The 25,490-nt window shown below is 33.1% G+C and overlaps 2 protein-coding genes across 3 annotated transcripts in view; one reads left to right on the top strand and one right to left on the bottom strand.

Moving 5' to 3' along the window:
• The window catches only part of LOC149909379 (uncharacterized), a 135,993-nt gene that overhangs the window by 5,958 nt on the left and 104,545 nt on the right, over nt 1–25,490 (bottom strand). Inside the window, exon 1 of one of the 2 annotated variants that reach the window (XM_090119369.1) lies at nt 7,153–7,289. The exons of the other annotated variant lie outside the window; for it this stretch is intronic. Coding sequence (XP_089975495.1) covers nt 7,153–7,196 — 44 coding nt within the window. The 5' untranslated portion in view covers nt 7,197–7,289. Of the gene's footprint in view, nt 1–7,152; nt 7,290–25,490 lie in introns of those variants that run through there. 2 annotated transcript variants of the gene reach the window in all.
• LOC149909380 (uncharacterized) lies at nt 20,069–22,994 on the top strand. The gene is made up of 3 exons (XM_090120139.1): nt 20,069–20,278; nt 20,373–20,591; nt 21,102–22,994. Exon 3 carries the CDS (start codon nt 21,516–21,518, stop codon nt 22,992–22,994), a length of 1,479 nt encoding a protein of 492 aa, XP_089976265.1. The 5' UTR covers nt 20,069–20,278; nt 20,373–20,591; nt 21,102–21,515.

Genomic DNA, 25,490 nt, shown 5'->3' with positions numbered 1-25,490 from the left:
TTCACAAATTGGTGACATCGCCTTGGTTCGATGTGTTAATACGAATGACCAACCTGTGATTATCGTTGTTATTTATATTTCTACAAATACTAGCCTGACAAATATCATAAAATTTATTCATCAGCAATTACTTCACTTCACAATTGAAGGTTCTCGACTTTTAAATAGTAATTATCATGAATTACCGATGATTCTAACTGGAGATTTTAATGTTGTTTTTCGCTCTCAGGAATCTCAGCCGTTAATTGATTTTTTAGAAGAAAAATTTGATTTATCTATGAATACTTCTCGACTTCATTCAACAACGCGTTTCGGTACAACGATAGATGCTGTATTTTCAAGAAAAGTAGCAAATTTAGAGAGTAAAATTTATGTTTCAAATTATAGTTACCACAAACCTATAATTTCGTACGTAAGAAATTATGATGACATTCAATTACCTGTTTCGAATGAATAATATTAATATAACATTTAAATAATCTTTGTAAAGCACATGAATAATAAATATAATTAAATTATAATATAATATTTATTTATTTAAGTTAATATTTAATCATTTCAGTGATATATGTCGTCAACGCCACAGAAGTTTTACTTCAATCGCGCGTAAAGGTTACACGCACACACTTTTTTTTTTTTTTATTTATTTATCAGTTAGAAGTGTTGCCACAGTTTAGAATTTAACATGCTAAAATCTTTTTCTTATCTATGATACAAAAAGCTTAACAATTCCAAACCTGTTATATTCCCTCTTCATATATACCTCCATTACAACTAATAATTTCTTATACCAATAGTGACATTCCAAAGCCATAAGTCAAAGAATTTAATTAAGAAAAAAGATCCTCTAACAATGAGTGGAAGGCACAATTTCCGACAGACCTCATTTTAATGCTAAAACAATAGACAAAGGTAGAAATTATGCTTTCTTCGTGTGGAATGTTCAATTCTAAATGTTTATACAACTAAACTTTACCGTACAGACATGTTAATTAGTTTTTTTATGTTGTTTACCTTATTGTAGATACTAGTTTGGTTTGATAATCAAAATACTACTGCTTGGAATTGAAAATGCAATGTGTATTTGTATTTTGGTGAAGAAAATCTGATCTGTGGAATCAGGTGTGGCATGTATCAGATATAGCATAATATACATCAATGTACTGAACATATTATTTCTCGATTTTCTTATTAGTTAATAGCAGAAGTAGTCTGGAAGAAATCGCTCTTAAATGATAAGATCTTTGCTTGCTTATTGATTGCTTGATTTCTGTTAAGGAACTCTTTCTGACTTCTGTATACATTCTTCTTGATTTTATAGTCAAACTTTTATTATTCTATTATCTTTTCTGTTCTTAAAAAAAAACTATTATAATAAATTTGAATACATGACAATTTGGCTATAGGTACTACATAAATATGTAACTATTTTAACTTATAAATAACCTAAGGCAAATTGGTCTAACTTGATCAAATCTAAACTTTAGCCATTGATATAATCTTGACTTAGAACTTTACAAGTTATTAGTTTTGAGGACACTTGAACGGATAAATAATACTTGAGAAGTTGACCCCTCACATGACCTGTGATGAATGATTTTACAAGGACAATAGGTCAACTCAAAGTCTTAGATACACCTAATAGATATATTTGAATCTTATGAATATTTGAATAAATTGATGGTTTTAATAAAAATCAGGGAATCACGCATGAATGGATAGGTTTTTGTGTTTTTATTTTTAGTGCGTTTTTAAAGTGTTTCAAAAAGAATATGAAAGTTGTGAAATATAATGTGACAGGACAATGTTTATTATAAACGTTATAGATGTTTGCAAATTGCATCACGCACTAAATCGAATATAACTCTAGCTCATGAACTAAAATTATTAAGCAAACATACCTACGTACACACTTAAAAAACCATTATAGCGCAATCGGATAAAAATAAAAACAGCTTTTGGGGGACGTCGGTTAAAAAGTATCATAAGGTGAGCTTCCATTTTATGTAAACCAGTAACATGTTGCCAAAAGCGAGGAACTGCTATCAAATGCAGTGTTTGAGTACGTGTTACTTGCATATAATATTCATAAAGACAGCAGTGAACCCGTCGTGCCGTGCTCACGGAAACTCTACTTCATCTTAGCTTTAAGGTAGGTACAAGCTTGTAGTTTATTTTAAGGTCATTTAAGAGAATTCATAAAGATATGAAGAACAAATATGATACTTAAGTAAAACACAATTTTTACATTTTATAATTTTAAACACTGAATGTTAATTTCAATTATTGAATACAGTTATGATAGAAAAAAAAAATCTGTTCTGAAACTTATGAAAATATAGAGTTACTCACATGGTATATTATAATTTATTTTATACTCCTTTTTTGTACACGTGGTTATAATATCTTAATACTTTATTATATTTTCTTTATAAAACTGATCAGTTTGAGCATTGAGAATTGAATCAACAGCCAATCAGTTTTCTCCGAAAATGTAGTACTTATTTACATAATACATATGTATGTAAAATTTCAGAATACATTTGAACAGGTAAATAATAAAATCATCGCTTTTCCAAGAGCTTATCCCTTAAATCGTATATAACGAATGCAAGCCACCCGTTATTCCCATTAGGGTTGCCAAATGTATTTTAAAATAGTTTGGAAAATCCAAAAGTGCACGCCTCATAATTTTTTTTTTAATAATTATTTTTTAATTATTATTTTTGTTTATTTAATAACAATTAAACCACATCGAATCAGACCCTGAAAAATGAAAGGGTTCTATTCCTGAGCATACTCAAGCGTAAGAGAGAAAAAAAGACTCGATTAGTAAAGTATTTCAGTCGCTATCGTGTTAACAAGAAAATCCTCCGCACATACAGACACACGGACGTCCAAGACAGAACTTTTTTAAACTGTTTTTTAACTAGTTTAAATAACAAAAATGACATCAAAAATATCATGAATGTTAAAAATAGTGTTTTTTCTTAATATGTGTGTGTATGTATTATCTTACAAGTGCAATGTATGATACATAAAGACATTTTAAGTTTGAAAAATCAGATGTTTTGCGCGAAGTGACAGTAGTACCCACCTCAACGCTTCGCTTATGAGGCGTGCAATACATAGATATTTTATATAAAAAAGAAAATTTTTGAAGCCCTTGAAAATTAAATAGAAAGCAAACCAATTTATTTTGTCACTGAGCGAAATAAAGCACTTTGAACTTAATTAATTGAATACTTAGCTAAAACTTTTTAATAAAATTTTATATTAACTTAGTTACGACAAGAAATAAATATTAGTCTTTATTAAAAAAAACTAAATAAAAAATAATAATAATTACGCCTAGGTACTAAATTGAAATGTAATATGAATTAACAGTTAAAAATTACCAAAATTTCTTTGATAGTAGGTAATCATCTTATTTGTGACAAAAAAACACAGATAATAACAAAAAGAGCGTCAGCACACGTGTCAGAAGTGAAACTTTTTGGCAAGATTCATAGATACCAAAATCGTCGCCTTAATCCATGACTTGACGGTATTACCATGACGCGACTTTGAAATTTTACTCTCAACGCGCCTAAAGAAGTTTCACTTCAAAAACTTAAAGTTGACAACCCTATATCAGAGTAATAGTGTACCAGCAACATCTCCGGTGAGATATCACAGACAGACGTATTTGACGAACGAACAGCGCTTTGTAACAAGCTGATATTTCCTTGCTTCACTCGATTTATTATCCGTATATATAGCAAGATTTACTGTCTGTTGCGTTCAATTGTTGAATACATTTTGGTTGTATAACTTATCTGCCAGTTTAAATCTATACTTTTACTTGTTGTTTGGTTGATTAAACGCGTAAATCTCAGGAACTACGGGTCCGATTTGAAATATTATTTCAGTGTTAGATAGCCCATTTATCGAGGAAGGCTATAAGCTATATATCATCACGCTAAGACAAATAGGAGTAGAGCAATGCGGGTAAAACACAGGACATTGCTAAAACAAATAAAGTATGGAAATAAGTGTTAAGTATTGTACTTACTGATAAAGTAACAGATAGCCGTCAGTGACATGACTAAGTCCTGAAACTCTCTAATTGTCAGTTAAACTGACTAAAACTATAGAACTACTTTATGACTATAGAAGTTAAGATAATGAGGGTCTTAGGGATAGTTATGGAGGAGTACGGTAGTTAGGTTCTCTAAGTTGTAAGGGTTAAATAGAAGATGGGAAGCTGATTTGCAATTAAATGAAGTGCATGCATGTGAAGCTGCAGTGAAAAGTATGTATATTTTGAAGTGAAACTTCTTTAGGCGCGTTGAGAGTAAAATTTCAAGGTCGCGTCATGGCAATACCATGGAGTAACGATTTTGGTATCTTTGAATCTTGCCAAAGAAGTTTCACTTCTGACAAGTATGCTGCACGCTCTTTTTTCTATTGAAAGGACTGCTTGATGCTAGATAAAAAAAAAATTTTTCAAGAAACAGGTAGGTATAGCATTATGTTCAGACCCTGACCTTCGAACTAGTGGTAAACTGTGTTTCGAAGGCCAGTTTCTTTCCAGTCTTATCATATTATCTATAGGTATTATATTTATATGTTTCTGCAAACTCACAGTTTTATGTTTATATACAGTAAAAATAGATAAAATATAGTATTTGAGAGATATACATATACTTAAATTAAACAGTAGGGCAAGCGATTAATTCAAAGAGATTCTCATGTAATATACGTCATAGGTATAAACTATAAAGGTTCTATTCATTCATTAATTACATCATAATGTCCTTAAACCTATGCTGAAATATATTATACGATAAATACCGTAGCTTATAGGGAAATACGTGGCACAGGGACACATTAATCACGTGAACTTTGAAAGGGAATAAATCACCAAATATCACGAGGTGGGAAAATCGAGGTTATGTAGGAAAATGGCTAATATTTGGAATGAAATATACATGATTTGCAGGTTTAAATATCTACAAAACGTGATGAATTTATACAGTGCTGTAATCACCCTTCCTTACTTTCCTTGCGTATTCTTACTAAATATAATAAACAAGCTGTGTCGCCAGGTTTTAACCGCATCACTATGTTCCTACAGGATCTAGGACTATATCCTTTCCTATCTCGATAAATGGGCTATCTACCACTGAGAGAATTTCTCAAATCTAACACGCAGTTTCTGAGCTTATTGTGTACAATCAAACAAACTCTTCAGATTATAATATTAGTTATGCGTGTTTGCGTGTTTGTTAATTGGTTTATCTTTCTTTCTATAACAATAAATAATTGCGCAATTAAACTTCTTCCAATATCGAACTAATTATTCATAAACTGAAATATGACAAACTTTCGGCTATTTACCGTATCGATCCGTTGCTATTTCCAACGGAATATAGTTATACGCGCCATTCGACTTTTATTGAAGTAGGTATACAAATATTTGGGAACAAGGGGTTCGTTTTGGTTACTATTAAAGTGAAACTTTTATAACATCGTCTCAAACTTTTTGGTCTGTGTAGCGCATGTCGCGTGTATCGCGGCTGCCGAGTAGGTATACCGTCACGCGACATGCGCTACACAAAGTGTTCGGAACCGTTCGAACAGTTTCACTTTTACCGTGGTTTCATAAAACCACACAACATTTTTTTTATTTATTGGCTAAAGTAGTAATTTTTAGTATGGTAATTTTTTAATTATTTATTATTTATTAAGAAAATTAGTATTGTATCAACAAATAAGATTAGAATTAGGTCTGATTTTTCAATCCTTGGTCACAGATTAGAGAATAGTTACTTCGTAACAGATACATCACTCCCATACAAAAGCTAAAATACCTACGCTATATTTACCTACAAAATGCGCCGCAACTCGGCTGCAGTAAGAAATGTACTCTACGAACACGCATCGAGAAGCGAGTTTCCCGCGCACGCCGCGTGATTGCGTCATCAAACGAAAACTTTAGGGTTGTACCGAGCGCGTAAATTAAACACAGAGTTGCTGAAACACTTAATTTTTTATTGTTAATTATATTTGTTACATTATACAATAAAAAAAATGAAATCTTATTGATAGTAGTTGTTTCCTTCGGTTTCACCCGCGTGGACCCGCTATATGTGTCTCCTGGATAAAAAGTAGCCTGGTAGGTTTGTTCCTGTTTAGGCAATTGAAAAAAAGACAATTCCTTGTTATTCACTCACTCCGACACCCGTCCACATCGCAAAAACCGGGCATCTTGGTAGCGAGCGCGGGAAACGTGACGCGGGTGCGCAGTCTCGCGTGTGCCAACCAACTGCCGCTTGGGTCGGTACCGACCTACTGTGCGGTAGGCACTTATAGCGCGACCTTGAGCGAGTGACGGAGGCCTGCCTTGGTTAATACAATAATTCGTCGTATAACGTATTAAAAATGTATTATTTGCCTGTATTTGACAGTTTACGGGTGACATTTTAATGTTATCGTGTAATAGGTACTTTATTGGGCGAATAAGTTTTAACCATGGATTGAAAAATTGGCCCTTAGAATATATCGTATGTATTGTATTGTATACTTAGAATATCTTGTATTAAAACTGATTTGACCGAGAAATTGTAGGAGATAAGAGGCCCTGAATCTAACTCTTGGTACTTGTTATTTTTTCTACCTTTACTCCATAAAGAAATTAAAATTATTACTTACTAGAAAATGGACACCTTTAATAATATATCAGTAAATAAGGACATGCAAGGAAACAATCACAATACATTTGTTCTGTAGTAGGAATCGAATGCTTGTAATATTTATTGTCCGGCTCAATACTCAAGTTAACCACTGAATCAAGCAGGTATATTCTAAAAAAAAAACTATGTTATCTACTATTTTCATATTTTGGCAAATTTATAAGTAGCGATTTTTTGGCGTGCTATTACAATAAAATATTTTGTTGTTTTTTGATGTTACGTGATGTTTATGACGTCATAAACAACAACAATAAAAATAAGTTTTATGCTAAGTACCAACTGAATAAAAAGTGAACATTTTTACTACTAAACCGTCACACTGCTATACCTAAGTAGTACGTCCAAATATAACTTACCAACTTAAACACTACTAAGAAACTTATTAATACAACTTCAAGTTATTTAAATCACATACCGTTTTCTTCGATTTTCACCGATAAATGTAATTAAAGAACCCATTGTATTTTTATCACATTTTCTATACTTTAGACACAATATTTAAAACAAACCAAGTTCAACTACTTTCATTGATATTGTGAGGGACCCTCTTAATTTTAAAACACAGGAAATATGGTCGTCCCTCTCTGACGTATGAAATTAGAGAGAGACAGTTGAAAGAAAGGTGAGGTACAGTCAGAGGTGAATATGTAGGTATTTTTAATTATTTTTTTATTGATACTTGACAATGAATAATAATGCATTTTATAATTATAACCATTAGTGATTTGGGACCTGTTATATTTATATATTTAGTAACTGATTATAAACATAAAATTATTATCAATCATCAATTATCATTTTCAATAGACCCATGATAATCGCTATTTCTCGATAAATTTTCATCATAATATGAATTTACAAGTACGACGTAATAGATTTTATATTTCAGTAAAACGCGGACAACATAATAATATGATATAGAAGTTATGTGAACTCGAGGAGATTTTTAAAATATCTTCGCAGAATCTACGATGCTTGCGCTGTGTCGAACATGCATAACATATTTCAATCGTTTCTTTTCAAATAAACCTACGTCCACGGTGACATTTTGTAAAATAATATTATATAGTACAATAAGAAAATCACGATTGTTAATGATTAAAAAGAGTGGCGAAATCATTAATCTGTATTTATCTAAAATAAAGTGTTTAAGGAACTAAATAGAAGGTAAAGTCTGGAAGATCTGTGTTTAACTAAGAATCTTATTTAAGAATTTTCTATAAATAACAAATAAACTCAAACTCAAACTCAAACTCAAACATTTATTTATTCAATTAGACTTCTTCCAGAAGCACTTTTGAATCGTCATTACATTCTTTAAATTTACCACCGATTCGGAAAGCAGTATCTATGGAGAAGAACCGGCAAGAAACTCCATAGTTGCTCTTTTAAAGTCATGTCCTTAAACAATATAATTTTACATTACATGTTACTTACATCTAACTACATAATATTATATATTATCATAATATGCCAAAGAACTGTCCTGTTATTCTTACGCGACAACCCTCCATGGATTTTCATCTTCCATATATTCCTTAATGCTGTAGTAGGCTCTCTGAACTAATACATTTTTTAAATAAGTTTTAAATTTAACACTACTAAATTCTTTAATACTATGAGGAATTCTATTGTAAAAACGTATACCTTGGCCCATAAATGAATTTTTAACTTTAGCTAACCTATAAAATGGCATTTCAATTTTATTTCTATTCCTTGTGCCATAACAGTGTCTATCTCCTACTTTTGTGTGTAAGTCCGCGTTTTTGTGTACATGTAAAACATTATTAAATATATACTGTGATGGTACAGTGAGGATACCAATATTCTTAAAGAGATCTCTTAGTGAGTCCCGAGCACGTAAATTATATATAGAGCGTATGGCTCTTTTCTGTAATATAAATATAGTTTCTATATCTGCAGCCCTGCCCCATAGTAGAATTCCATAGGACATAATGCTATGAAAGTAACTAAAATAAACCAATCTAGCCGTATCTTCATCGGTGAGATGCCTTATTCTTCGAACTGCATATGCAGCTGAGCTGAGCTTAGCAGCGGTGGTGGCAACATGGGTCCCCCATTGTAGCTTCTCATCTAGTGTCAAACCAAGAAAAACAGTAGACTCGACAGGGTATAATACCTCCCCGTTTAAAATGATATCCCTTTTGACCTTTTTTACATTTGGAAGGATAAACTCTACACAATTTGTTTTTTTTGCATTCAATAATAAATTATTAGCATTAAACCAATTAGATATGCGTAAAAGAGCAGAGTTTACTTCGTCAACATTTGTGTCATATCTATCCACATTAAATATTAATGAGGTATCATCTGCAAACAGTACTATTTCACACATATCCTGCAAATAATAAGGTAGGTCATTAATATACACTAAGAACAAAAACGGTCCTAAGATAGATCCCTGCGGAACACCAATGTTAATCGGCGCACCGCAAGATTTCTTTCCATTAACAACAACGGTCTGTACCCTGTTCTGAAGATATGAAGCTATGAGGTCCTGAGATAAACCTTTGATACCATAAAAATTTAGTTTCCGTAATAGAGTGGAATGTTCTACACAGTCGAAAGCCTTAGAAAGGTCGCAGAATATCCCCAAAGCATTCTTTGAATTTTCCCATGCTTTATATATATGTGACAAAAGAGCTATTCCAGCATCAGTGGTAGAGCGCCCCCTTGTAAAACCAAACTGTTTGGCGTGCAGTAAACCATTTGAAACAAAATGACTACATAATTGGTTTAAAATCAATTTCTCGAAGACTTTGCTCAAAGTTGGTAAAATAGAAATAGGCCTATAGTTATTACAGTCTTCTTGGTCACCGCTTTTGAATAAAGGAATAACTTTACTAAACTTTAATAAATCAGGGAATATACCACAGTCACAACATTGATTAAATATAAACGCTAAATGGTTGGCAATGTTTTCTATAATATTATTTACTAAATTCACAGACATTCCCCAGAGATCACATGTTTTTTTTAAGTTTAATGTTTTAAAAGTTTTAACAATTTCATCTGCAGTCACATGTCGCAATTCAAATAATACATTACACTCCGCAACATGGTCCCTCAAATAGGACTCCGCAAGCACTGATGATGAATTTAATTTTTTAGTAATACTAACAGGGACACTACTAAAGAAATCTTCAAAAGCAAGCGCAACATCAGCACTTTTGTCAATTACCCTGCCAGCATTTACAAGTTTTATGGTACTATTTGTCCGGCTTTTGCCCATTTCACCATTAATAATTGTCCAAACAGTTTTAACTTTGTTATCAGAGTTGCGTATTTTATCTCTGACATATAGACACTTGGCAGTGAAACAAACTTTTTTAAAAGTTTTTGAATAATTTCTAACATAATTATGGAATGACAAGTCTTTGTTATATTGCTTCATGCCATATAACTCATATAGAATGTTCCTGCATCTGTGTATACTAGGTGTTGCCCATTGACTAAATGGTAAATCCTTGGTGATACTTAAAGATTTAACTTTAAATATTTTTTTAAACTCATTATGAACTAAATTAAAAAGATTTGTAAACATTTCACAAGGATTATTATAAAAGGATTGATCATTCAGGTTAGGCAGTTTATTATTAATATTATCTCTAAATTTATCAATGCCTTTTTTAGTTATAGGCCTAACATTAATTCTTTTAAACTTAGGTATGCAATCCCATTCCAAAACTACTTTCTGGTCACAGTGATCTGAAGTCAGTATATTGAGGATATTTTTTTCTAGACAGTTGCAATCACAGTATATATTATCAATACAAGTTGCAGAAGTAGGTGTAATTCGTGTGGGTTCATCAAAAACTTTATACAGATTAAATGAGTGAAACAAATTAACTATTCGTGTTACCGTCTGTGTGTGTGAAAGTAAATCAATATTAAAATCACCACATACTATTACCTTCTTTTAAAATCAAACAATCAAGTTTTAGATTATATTTCACCTGAATCGCTTAAAAAACAAGGTTTAATTATTGTTAGTTTTCAATAATTTATTATTTTAAATTATTCATGAATAAAAAATAGTTTAATTTAGCCTGTTTTGTAGCTGAGTGTACAGTTCCGGTTGGCGGCAGCAGTCAGGTGGCCGACGAGTTCCGATACCACATGGTATTGTAACGATTTTTTTAATAATTCACAAAGCGATGGTTCAATTGGTTGTTTATTTTTGGATAACTTATGTGGGGTTTCTATCATATTATAGTAGGTATGAGAGGAGAGGGAAATTTATAGATTATTTTTAATACTTTAAAAAAAATCGAAGAGTAAGGTTTGTTATATTTTCTGGAATACCTTACGCCAAGGCGTGACGGTGTTGTCATGACGCGACTTTGAAAATTTACTCTCAACACGCCTAAAGAAGTTTCACTTCAAAAAAACAATAAAATTGGTAAAGGTAAAAGCCAAACAACATGTTTTTCAACATCAAAAACAACAACTTCAAACGTAAATACAATTAAGTGGAATTCCTTGCGTACTAATTACATTGTTGACGACAGATTTTGATGTTATGTTAATTAATTGACTAACTCGTTGGCTGCGAATTTGTTTGTAAGGCCAATTATTTGAAATATAATTGAGAAATATTATTTTAATGTTATACGGGTCTCGTTTATTTTTTGTGGAGAAAAAGGGTTAGCTACGGGTTTTCTCTAAATAGATACCTAAATAAAATACATAGAAGTTTGTTAAAAGGGGTTAGTCGGTCAGCGAAAATTCAGCTATTCACGCTTTAGGTGAGGGGTGAGCGGTTCCGCGTTTAGTATGGAATCAACGTGCTCGAAACTAAAAATCGTAAGCGCCATTCACATTTTTATCATTAACACGTTCGCGGACAGTAACGACCACAGGCGTCTAGACAGCTAAAAGTGATACGACAGTACGTCTGTCGACGTATCAGTTTTTACTTGCATAAAATCAGTACGCCAAACGACGAGCGATTTTTCATACTATCATAAAGAACGGCATGTTGTACTGTCATCACAGGTATAATTACGACTTTTGTACTGTCACTGCATTATTTACAAAAATTCGTCAAAGGAAGGTACTTCCACGCATACATTCATATTTTTTTACCCCTCTCCCCGCGCACACTACGCCCGTGGGCGTCATGTTTGCATACGGTTAGTCGAGTACTGCGCCGCTGCGGTGATCCCGCGTGCCACGTGTGAATTGTTGTTTAGAAATTGAGTATTTTGTTTCCAACGTAATTTAATTGTTTTACTCATACTGGATGTACTAATTCAAGTCTAGTTGCTTATGTAAACAACATATTTATGTTGCTATTGTTTGTTGTGAACACGATTTTGTTGAACTAAATTTGTAACGAATATTTTTGCAAATGGCGTCTCGAGACTCGTTCGAAAAAGAACAAAAACGTCTTCAAGACCTGTTTGATGCAGTGTCTACCCCTGAATCGAGTCCATACCCATTTGCTGATGATGGTGACTATGAATCTGACGCTGAGTACTTGCGACGTTTACGCCTATATCCGTTCTGTCATATCATATGGTTTTTTAACCATGTGTTGTAACACTACGCCCCTGGGCAATGTATGAAAAAAAGTAGTGTCTCAGTAACTACAACCTGTAAACCAGTACTGTCCGCGAACGTGTTAAGTATTTTCTAAATCTAAAACAGTGACGAAATCGAGAAGGTAAATACCTATGTATTTGTGATTGTATACGAATTATTATCGTAAAATACGGTTGTAATGTGCATCTATATGATATTTTAGAGGTAACTTCAGGATTTTTTTATCGAGCATAATTTTTCCAATCGTGTTTTGGAAACTGTCATCCCATCACACATACGTTCTGTAATTATACATATTAGAAATTTCAGAGCGAAAAAATTTCAACATTTTCAATTAATAGCTCATAGATAACAGTCCATTTTGCCGTTTTCACCTACTAAGGGTCCTTAAGAAAACAATTGCAATATAATAATCATACCTATATATATATATATATATATATATTATACCATCCTGTATATTATGTACTTACCTATACCTATAATCTATTTTGGGGAATTGTCACTAGAAAAATACTATTTATAAAATAAACTAAAGCTCTTTATTTAAAAAAAATTATAAGACTCCGCCCATTTTTGTCGATATTTAGTCTAACTGCACATGTTTTTATAACATTAATTATCCCAGACAACGTTCCGTTTACCAAATAAATGCGAAAGTAACTCTGTCTGTCTGTTACGCTTTCCCGCTTAAACCTCTCAACCGATCTTGATGAAATTTGGCACAGACAATCTTTAGACCCTGAGAAAGAACATAGCCTGCTACCTTTTATTGCGAAAAAACACCACGCGGGCGAAGCCGCGGGCGGAAGCTAGTTTCACATTTTTTTTTTTTTTTAATCATTTATTCAAGGCTTTTGAACGAATGTTCATGGCAGCCCCATTGTAACAATCAACTTACAAACTAAACACAAATTAATAAACATAATATATATCTAAATAACAATGAGAACGCCTAGGAGCCAGCGCTATACGTTGAAAGAAAATCTCCCACCATGCCATACACCAACCCTGCCTCCTCCGAGCAAGGGTTGGATAACGAGCTATAAAAAATTCCCATATTGGCCCGCGAAGCATCTAGCTTTTGAAATAATTCCACACGTTTCGTCTCATTCCGGACACACTCCACAAGCACATGATGCACGTCCTCGGTCTTTCCACAAATTATACACAAAGGAGACTCTATTTTACCCATCATATGTGCAAAAGCTCTTAATGGCATGTGCCCGGAACGCAATCTATGTGCCAACACAACAATATTGCGCGGTATATTTCCAACAAACCAAGGAGAACGATGAGGCTGACTTTGCATAATTTTGTACCAAATACCCTTTGTTTTTGAACGGACATCAAAATACTCGCGCCACTGCTCCAAACATAAAAATTTAAATTTAGGTAAAAGTTCATAGTGATTCGGAAGAATATAAATTTCCGAACCGTCACTGATTGCTGCCTTTGCCAAACGATCAGCCTCCTCATTCCCTGCTAAGCCAATATGGGAAGGTATCCACTGCAGTTTTACATTTATATTATTTTCAATTGCCTTAATTAATTTACTTATAATATCGTATGCCATAGGATAGCCTCTAAAAGTCCCATTTAAACAGTGCAATAAATGTTGTATAGAGCTTTTACTATCACTAAGTATAACTACACTATCCTGTGCCTTATAATTATCTAGAATATGGGATAAAGCTGCTGATATAGCAAACAACTCCAAAGTCATGATACAAACAGGCGACGAATTTTTATAACAATCTTCTACTTTAGAAGTAACATCGATATAAGCACAACCGGAGGGCAGCCCGGTGCCCTTTGATCCATCCGTAAATATTTTAAAACAATGACTATACTTAATATTAATTTCACGAACAACTTCATTTTTTAAAACCAATGAATTATAATTTTTTTTTGAATCCCGTATACAATCCAAGTAATCACATATATATTCTTTAATATTTGCTCCAGGGACCCAATTTTTAAACCGAAACAATTCTAAAGTGTTAGAGGTAAAAAGCCTCTCATCTTTAATTTCTATGTAAGTTAACGCCAACAGTGGCTGCTTTTTTCTAGACCAATAATTATTTGTACAAAGAGCACCGAGCTTGTCCAAAAGACTAGTAGCGGGATTATTACAAAAAGATTTGGCTTTATGACAATATTTGTAAGCCAAATATTTCCGACGTATAGCTAGCGGAGGTATACATATTTCACTCTCCATTACGTGCACTGGCGTGGATTTAATAAAGCCACCAATAATTCTTAACGCTTGATTTTGTATTTTATCAAGTTTAGAAACATGACATTGTGCACTGTTGTCGTATAAAAAGCTACCGAAATCAATTCTACTCCTAATGATACTTATATATAGCCTTCTTAAGTGCTTAGGATGAGCTCCCCAACCGCTACCAGCTAAGACTTTCAATATATTGATGAATTTTTGAGTTTTGCCGCAGATTTCATTTATGTGCCTACCCCAACGTAAAGAGCGATCCAGCCAAACACCCAAATATCTAATATTTTCATTATATTTTAAATCTAAATTATTGATTTTAAGAGTAATATTATGTTGTCTTCGTCCCCTGCTAAATAGGCAAAAATTTGTTTTATCTACCGATACCTGTAAACCTATATCATGAAGTAAGGATACTAAAATATTTAATGCATTTTGAATGTCCTGAACGCTATTATTAATAACGGGATTACTCGAATATATCACAAAATCATCAGCGTACTGACCTATTCCTACACTAATGGTTTTACTAATCTCAGCAGTAACCAAATTAAAAAGAAGAGGAGATATTGGATCGCCTTGGCACAAACCGTTACACGCCCACCTAACCAAAAGATTACTACTACTACAGCTACTATTACTATTATCATTACAGTAATCAGAATTATTAATTAGTAGATGTCTCTCACTTAAAAACTCCCAAAAATAATTGCACATTTTATAACCCACATTTAAAAGGTCTAATTTTTTAATTACGGCTTCTGTAAGAACATTGTTATATGCCCCTTCTACATCGATGAAACAAGCTAACGTCGGTATATTTTTAGTAAGACCAATCTGAATTGACGAGACAAGGCAAGCTACTGAATCTAGACAAGAACGCGATTTTCTAAACCCTGTTGTATGAACAGACAAAATACTATTTCTTTCCACATACCATTCTAATCTTTTACCAATCATATTATGAAATATCTTACATATGCACGATATTAAGGAAATAGGCCTCAATTTGACTTCGCTATTTAAATTTGAATTTAACTTAGGTATAGGTACAATTTTAATATCCCTCCATTGTTTAGGAATATAGCCAGTATCGAATATATCGTTAAAAATTTTAAGCAGATGGCGTTTACCTATTTCCGGGAGATTAAATATCATAGAATAAGTAATACTATCATTTCCTGGGCACGTGTCTTTCTTTTTGAGACACACCTCTAACTCTTCTAAACTGAAAGATGATTCAAGTAAATTATTTACCGATGATAATTCTGGCTTACGTGCTTTGACAAAATCAGGAGCTAATTTACATAGTAACTCTTGTAAATCCCGAGTCGGAGCCCTAAATCGGGAATTCCGATTACCTTTGATCCATTTAACTTTGTGCCACATATCTGATAACGTAGTATTTTCATTAATAGAATCGCAAAATTTCTGCCAGTCAATAGACCGAGCTTTTCTTAATTCAGATTTAAATAATTCATTTTTACTTTCCAATATTGTAAGATTATGTGGAGTTGGATTTCGTCGAAATATGCCTAAAGCTAATCTACGTTGGGCAACTAAATGAGAAAGAGATGGGTTCCAGTATGACTTAGGCTTGAATTTATTCTCAGGGTCAATGCTTACTTTTACAAATGGAATATGTTTGTCAGCAGCTTCATTTATAATTTCAACAAATCCATCGTAAGCAGCTTGAATACTCTCAGATTCTATACTATATTCTAGTAACGCGAGTTCGAGAGCCCTAGAAAAATCTGTCCAATTAGCTTTTTTAAAATTTCTCTTTTTAACAAAGTGGCCAACATCCTCAAAATTTACAGAAACTTTAATTATCATGTGGTCACTACCCAGATTTTCATTCATTACACCCCATGTAAAATTTGCAATAACGTCAGACGTAACAAATGTAATATCCGGAGAAGTCTCTTGTACAAGGTTATTAACTAATTTAACTCTAGTTGCGGTTCCTGTATTCATAGCAATAAAATCATTATCTAGTGAAGCATCTAACACCTGAGTACCCCTGACATCACTTTTCGAAGACCAATTTGTATGATGCGCGTTAAAGTCTCCGGCTATTATCGTTTTATGTCTATACAAAGAAAAAAGTTCATCCCAATCTGATTGAGTTGTTCTAACTGATGACGGACAATAAATGGAAACTATATTTTGAATAAATTTACAATTTAATAATTTTAAGGCTACTGCTTCTATTCCAGGATTATTAATGTTAACATGATTTACTTCAGTTATGATTGATTTGTGAACTAAAATTGCAACCCCCCCATATGAATCAATTCTATCCTTTCTATGCATATTATAATTAGTCATATTTATATTTATTTCCTCATTCAACCAAGTCTCGCTTAAGATGGCTATATGTATCTTATTCTGTATCAACAAACATTCTAACTCTAACAATTTTGGTTTGATGCTTTGCGAATTCCACTGGACTATGTTAATGAAGCGCTGCTTAACAGGAACGCTATCCATGACCGAAAATAGATAGAAGATTAGAGAAGAATTCTCCTCTTCTAAATAAATCCGCTACCAATGGGTAGCACTCCACTCAAACATTACGCTTAACACGTCCGTGAATTTCTCGCTCAGCATTTTTCTTGATAAAATAATTTCTCTTAATCTATTAAGTAACCTAATAAAACTAAAGGTATGCTTCTCTCTGGTTTCATAATCTTCTCCATTACACTCACTTATTTCCTGATCTGCAGTTTTCTCTCTATCATCACGTTTTTTCCTGGGTTTATTTTTCATTTTTTTTTTAACTTCTTGTCCCTCTTTCACTGAAATGTTCTCTGACTCCTTATTTAAAAATTGATGATCGTTAGTGTATTCCTTATCTATATGTTTTTTATTCTGGTTTAATACCGCTCCACTGTAAGTTTCAACATTCCTATCGACGCTCATATCATTCGGTATATTTATACTTGTATTCTCCACTATTGTATCCTGACTTCCTAAAGAACCTGTTTTCATCTTCTCTGTATACATCATCAATGCTTTTTTATATGAACAGTTCTCCACGCTCATTATACATCTTATCTCTTTTTCTTTTTTAAATTCTGGACATATACTTCTTTCAATCGCCATATGTGGACCGCCACAATTTACACATTTGAAAAATTTTGTGTCACAATTCTCGTGGTTAAGACCACACTTAGGGCACACTCTTTTTTTATGTGGACAGAATTTTTTAATATGACTAAAGCGCCAGCAATTCGCGCACTGCGAGACTGGAAATGTATACGGTTCCACTATAAAACGACAACCGTATGCAGAAACATAAGGCGGTATAGCGGTACTCTTAAAACAAATTCGAATAGTTTCACTGTAAACCCATATTCCTTCACTATTTTGACGACGTAAACGCCGCAAAGACACTATCTCACTCTCACATACAAAAATTTCTTTTAACTCTTCTATACTTGTGTCTAAATCTACTTGCCTCACTATACCATAACAAAATTTCAGCTCATCAGTTCTATAACATCTCCAATCTCTCTTAATTAATTCTTCGCATTGTATTAAAAGGTCAGCATTCTCTTTATCTCCAAAAGCAATCGATACTTTATAATTACTTTTAAAGGACAATGTCCGGAATGGCCCTATGCAACAAAATGGATTGGAATACACGATAATTAACTGTCTATTTTATTATATTAGTTGCAAATACATTTGTAACACGGACTAGCTGTATGCCAAAATGAACAATAAAAAGTATTTTACGCGATTAATAACATTAATGGCCGCCATCTTCACCAAACGTCATGTCGTGTCGATAAAGAATAGGGATGGACGATTGATTGTAATCGTCCGACTGAATTTTTAATTTCCATAAAGTATAATTTAAATCGATTTTAAATCGATTCAAATCGTAAGCCAATGTATCGACTTACAAAAAATCGTGGTCTAAAAGATCGATTTATAAAAATCTATTTTATTTTTCAAGTTTACATTTATAATGTAAATATTATCCATTTTATGAAAAACAAGAAAGATAATTAATAAATGATCTCTTAACAGTAAAATCAGTTTTTTTTTTAAAACGATCTATTGGACCTGAAAAATCGATTCTTCGATTAATCGATCTTTGATCGTCATCCCTAGTCACTTGTCACTGTCAGTGCTGTCAGTCTACTGATGATTACAATAGCGTCGCTTGCTTAGGGATGTCGAAAGTGAAAAAAAATATCGATATATCGATACATCGATATTTAAAAAAATATCAATATCGGCATTGATATATCGCGGAAAAATTATCGATATATCGATATATCGGCAAAATTTAAAAAAAATATTGTGGTTTTAAAATAACAGTGTATTTAGCTAGCCTAGCGCAATAATATCAATTGTAATTTTTATACAAAATGTAAATTATTTTAATGTACAAATATATCAATAGAAACAAAGGTATTTTTATAGTTAATCTTTTTTAATTAATTTTAAATTAGACAAAACAAAAAATTCATAGACTATATAGTTATTTTTTCAATTTGTTTTACAGCTTTGGATTCTAGCGACTATATCCAAGATCCCTAAATAAAATAAAAATATCGTTTTTGATACAATTTTCGATATTGGATATTTTATATCGATATATCGATTTATCGGTTAACAATATATCGGCAAAAAATATCGATATATCGAATTAAAAACATCGAATATATCGATATATCGATATTTTTTCAACAAGCCTACGCTTGCTGTTTGTAATTATTTGTATCGGTGTGTTTTGGTGACTTTTGGGACTATATTGCATATTACCTACGACTTGGCTATTTTAACGGACTCTGATTGCTTTAAAAAACGACTTACTTGGCTGTGATTACCGGAACTGTGTACCGCTCAAACGATAACCTGGCACTCTCAAACGGACTTACGCATACGCAATGGAAAGTGGATTTTGTGTAAATTGTGGCTCTGCTGGTGGTTCCATGTTGTTGGAAGATGACCAGATTCGTCACTGTGTACAACAATGGACTGCACCTCTTTTGGTAATTATATTTCTACTTTGTCTGCATATTTTGGGTGCGTGTATATTATTCTGTTTGCGTTCTTTTAGACTTCTATTAACTGCATAAATAAGTTTCTATACTTGACCTTTCACATTATGCTTGCAATTATCGTCTTCTCTAAAAAAAAGAATGAAAAAAGGATTTGGGGTATTTTCATATTTCAAGTAAGATACAAACTATTTACCTATGTTTTTTTTAGGTTCAAGCTCATGATCTAATATGCACAACATGTTGGACAAGTGCTCAAGATGCCACTTCAGTAACAAGTAATATTGGTAGAAACTGTGCACTCTGCAATAGAATGTTGGAACCTCGGGCACGTTCACACCAACTGATTTCTCTGAGAACTGACACTCAACATAATATGAATATCAGAAATATCATCGTGGAAAGACTTATGCCATTGGAGGTATAATATTTTAAGGAAATTATTTTTGGGTCATATTTAACATTGGATTTACAGTGGTGTCATTGATATTTTTTTCTTTTAGATACGTGCATCACATTATATTTGTCATCCTTGTTGGCAAAGATCTGATCGTGCTGCCAGGCATTATTCAGCCCCATCTACATCAAGGAATACTCCTACAACAAGCAATCAATCAAGATGTGCCAATTGTGGTATTCATTTCAATAGACAGAGACGACACATTCTTCATAATGATGCCATTCTTGTGCAAATACAGCAACGAGTTGCACCACAAATAGTAAGCTTTTATTTCCATTCAAAACTATTTGCATTTATAATAACTCTGTATAGAAGAAAAGGTATAAAATAACTACATGTTTTTTATATTACAGGTGACTGCAAATGATTACATATGTGATGCTTGTCATACATTATTTCTCAATAGAGATACCACAACATCACAAGATTTGCAGGATGTACCACTGGTTGGTCATCAACATATTTGTGTTGTATGTGGTTGTTCACTGGCACGAATCCAAAGTCACTCTGTACAAGCAGAAAGTAACAGTCACATTTTAGATGTTGTGCGAAATTGGGTTCAACCGCGAGAGGTGAGAGACTTATGACTTAACTTTTGCAATAAATAAGCTAGCTTACACTTGAAAGCAATGCCTGATGTACAGACGCCAGCACATCAAGCTACCACAATCTGTCAGATTTCTTCAATAGAATTTCAACCTTATCACAAGAGTAGTAGGTTAATGTTTGACTGGTAAAATCTGACAGATTCGGGTAGTTTGACCTGCTGGCGTCTGTACAATCGACAAAGTTGAATTATGACCCACCATAAGCTCATTTTCCTACAGATATTCAAATACAGTTAGGTCCACATTCGCGTAAACCTACTTAACCATGGTAACGACTTTGATCTTTGTCAATTTGACGGATTCAAACGATTTATTGTCAAAATGGGTCATGATTCAACTTTGTCGATTGTACTATTTGGTGTTACTTAATAGATTTTTTCTGGTCAGTCTAGTCATGCAACATTTGTAGTGTAAATTGTTTTATTTATTGTACTATACCATGCAATGTGTAATTTTTTTTATTTTTTTTTTTAGATTCGGCCCTCGGATTTGCTTTGTAATAGATGCTTTCAAAGAGCAAACATCACAGCTGTCAATGATTTATTACCTGTGTCAGGAGTCAATCCAGTTCCACAACAAATTGAAAGAATAACCTTGCCAAATTACTCTAGAGCATCAGATACACATAACAGATGTATATTTCTGCTATGTAATAGTACTTCACAGCGAGTAGTTCCTTTTGTATTAAGGGTGAGGCTCTTTATAGATCACAAGTATTATATACCGCCGGGTTGTCGTATATGTGAATTGCATTTGTCAAGGCAGTCATGGTCAGAACTCTTCGAAGTTGAAAATGTTAACCGAAGTTTCACAGCAGCTTACATAGAAGACTTTTGTGAGTTATTGAAAAATGAAAATCACACTTTAGATTTTGAAAATATTGAGCAAATGGAAGACCATCTAGTGTGGTATTGGCTGGGACGCACGAAAGAGCAATTCAGAGAACTCGAAGCAGAACTCCCTGATTTTCAAAAACGAGCTACATCACTTGGCGCTTATTTAATGAAGCTCAGAACAGGAGACTCGGACGAAAGAATCTCTTCATTATTAAAAATTGGAAGAAGTACTCTCTCAAGACTTGTTGCTAAAGCACGAGAGATTATGATGGAATGCTTTGTGCCAGCACATTTAGGGTTACAACATATAAGTAGAGAAGAAGTGGCAGCAAGAAACCTATATATTCCTGAGTCTTTGTTTGGAAACCCTGGGACTAATATGGAGGATAGAAAGGCAATTACTATAATGGATGGAACATATATTTATGTTCAGAAGAGTAGCAATTATGCTTACCAAAAGAAATCATATTCCCTCCATAAATATAGGAACCTTGTCAAACCGTTCATTATAGTATGTTGTGATGGCTATATAATTGAAGTACTGGGCCCTTATGCAGCCACAAAATCAGATGCAGACATTTTAAAAGATGAATTTTATGATTCTTCAAAACCTATGCGACAATATTTCAGAGATGGTGATGTAATGATTTTAGACCGAGGCTTTCGTGACAGCATTTCCCTCTTACGAAGTTTAAACTACTCAGTTCATTATCCTCTCTCAATAGAACCGGGTGAATATCAATTGAGTACAACAAATGCAAACGAATCCCGTAAAGTGACCCTATGTCGATGGGTAGTAGAAGTGGTCAATGGACGTTTTAAGCGCGATTTTAAGCTGCTGCGCCAGGAATATTTTAATAGAGCATCTAATCATTTGATGCAAGATTTTAAGGTGGCAGCAGCATTAATAAACAAGTTTCACCCGGTTCTAGAAGACAGAGAGGATGCTAGGGTAATAATCTCCATAATACAGGAAAGAATGTTTACCAATAATTCATTGGCTGATTTTGTAGAACGAAACAATTTAAATAGAAGACGGGCCCGGTTTGAAAGTATTACTGTCAATAATGAAACTCTTCTAGATTTTCCCCAAATGGATTTAAATGACATGATTTTAATCCCATTAGGTGTGTATCAAATTAAACAAGCCCGTTCATACTACGTTGAGCATGTGCGGCGCGATGGTTCCTATAATATTGTGGTGTGCAGGGAGGTCGATCAGGATTTGATTAATGAATTAGAAGTGGTTAATTCTGAAACCATATGGTTATTACGAGGCAAAATTCACAGCCGTCATATCAGTAATAAAATATATTTTGTTTATATTGTAGTAGATGCATCACAAATAGGTCGACAAGCAATCGTGCAATATTGCTGTAATTGCATCGTTGGGCGCAGAACCATCGGCTGCTGCGCCCATGTTATGACAATTATTTGGTATCTGAGCTATGCGAGACATCAAAATAATATCGAACCCCCTGCACAGTTTTTAGACAATATTTTAATTGCCAATTTAGATGATGAACAATAAACATGAAATTAAAATAAGTATGTGTTTTATTTCATAATCCAACATAATAAGATAATGAAGGACTAGGTTTAACAACAACTTACTAGGTACAAAATTGGTAAGGCTGGTTAACAAGTCACACGTTTGCGCTGTTCAAGCATGCGCCGCTTCTATTTACTATTTTTTCTCATTCCTAAACGAATTCTTAGAATACAGGTACCTGTTAATAGATTCTATGCATTTAAACGTTTAACTTACATTATACACTTAGGCTTTAGAAAAAAAACTGCATAGGTACCTACCCAATTATCTAGGGAGGTGCTTAAAATAGCTAAATATATTATGATATATTGCTTTTCAGTTTCTTAAAAATCACTAAGCTATGAAAAACTAATATCTAATATTCGTTGTTATGGTTCCATTATAACCTCAAAATCTGATTCTTTTTTTGGAATATATCTATTCTGCAGCTAGTCCGCTATAAAAATAAGATCATTTAGGAGTTTACTAATGATCGACAACACAAAATATAATTTTCGGATGTTCTTGGTTCCAGGGCGAACAATGTATGGGCGCAGAGCAATCTCCTTTAATTCTTACTATATTCTTAATGTTCAAGTCCCTTAACAGTTTTGCGAAAGCGATTTGTTTAGGAAGTTGATCTTTTGACGTCAAAGTTACCTCATATATTATATCCGAACATTGAGAGTGAATCGAACTATTGTTCGTTACCTGAATGTCGTTTACTGCATTTCTTTTCGACTGCTTCTTAATTAACCGCTTCGATTTTCTATTTACCTCAATGAAATCATCATTGTCTAAATCACTATAATCTCTCACCCGTTTACGATGTATTGATTCGTCCGAAGACATAACCGCAGACATAGGGTGTAAACCAAATAGTTCGCCACCCGATTCTTCGTTAAACACACTACCGCATGGTTCGATCGCACACGCATTGTCAGACATTTTTATACGACGTTAAGCGCCTGCGCGTAAACAACACGTACAGCTCACACGGCTGGCGCCGAGCGACTGCTAGTTTCACATAAAATCATAAATTCCCAAAGTTTGGCGCCGTTCAAACTTTATAATTGATCCACTTTATAATTAATTTCATTACGAAATAATCGGAAAATCTAATTAACTTGTTCCAATTACTTCAATTATTAAATGCTTCAGTTATGTATAAAGATAACATAATATTATGTTTGTATGATTTCTTGTAACGTGTTTTCAAACTAAACCACAATAATATCCTACTAATGAGATGTTTGTTATTCTTTCACGTAAAAACTACTGAACCGATTACAATGAAATTTGGTATGAAAGTAGCTTTTACCCAGATTAAGACATGTACTTTTATCCCGGTAATCCCACAGGAACGGAAATCTAGTATGTAATACAATAGGTATGCTAAACTGTTGAAAAACGCCATTTCTTTTCCATGCATATTTAAATTCAAATTAATCTTTCGTCGAATTTTAACCCCTTCTAATGAAAAAATTAAACTATATGCTATAGGTATAGAAAGTATTATTTTTTATCCAGAATATCAATGGTATGTTTCTGGATGAATTCTGAGGCAAAAGTGTTACAAATAAACTTTACTATCAGACTCCACAAGTCCAAATGCAACCGCCTTGAAAGTTAGAACAATATTTTCTTGTCAAAGAGAACTCACAATTGTACTCGCGTCCTTGGCAAGGTGTTTTATCCGCTTTTCAGATATACATAATGTGACCATACCTCCCGATTTATCCGGGATTGTCCCAAGGTCCCAAGTGAGAGAAAGAATTTCCTGGTTACACTGGTTAACCTTATATTTTATACTTTATTATCAAATAGTTATTAGAAATTTAAAAAATAAATAAAAATAGTAATATAAAATCGTAAAATTTGTGGTCGTATAGCTTGAAGCCATGTCACCAGACAATACACACACAACTATGAATAGTAAATTTTTGTATGATGAATGAAAGATTTTATTGACAAAGAACAAAAATAGTACCTATTTCTACAATTATTATCTGCATTAAATTATTAATCGTCTATGAAGAAAAATTCGTCCCATTTTGACACAGAGAATGGTCACACCACTTACATACATAATTCATGCTGAGACGCTCGCTCAAATATTAAAAGATGAATTTTATTTCGTTACACGCTAGCGACGGAAGTCAATACAGGATTGGTAGAATTATTTTTCCTGTGAGAATCTGCTGATTAAATTTGGACGTGGACCGATCCCGAATGGGGTAAAATAATTCGTAAATAGATAATAAAATAAGAAGAAATGTTAGAGCAAAATATGTTTGGAAAAATGAACTATCATTTCTATAGGTATATGGGACTGAGTTAGAATAAAATGCTTATTACAATAAGTTCTCCTCTAAATAGTCTGGAAAACATCGCCTGTATGCTAAGATTTTAGTTTTCCTACTTACGTTTTTCAACGTAATATTTACTTTAAAATTATGAACACTAAATAATGTAAATAATCTGTACCCTAACAGG

Source organism: Colias eurytheme, chromosome 3 (genome assembly GCF_061535395.1).
Source record: "Colias eurytheme isolate Ceu_HAF_F1 chromosome 3, ilColEury1 Martin Lab GWU primary, whole genome shotgun sequence".
Lineage (NCBI taxonomy): Eukaryota > Metazoa > Arthropoda > Insecta > Lepidoptera > Pieridae > Colias > Colias eurytheme.
The sequence above is the reverse complement of the archived record's forward strand: the minus strand, read 5'-3'. Positions and strand labels throughout refer to the sequence as shown.

Excerpts from the sequence above, each read along its gene's own strand:
- LOC149909380 (XM_090120139.1), top strand. The coding sequence starts at position 21,516 with ATGGAAGACCATCTAGTGTGGTATTGGCTGGGACGCACGAAAGAGCAA.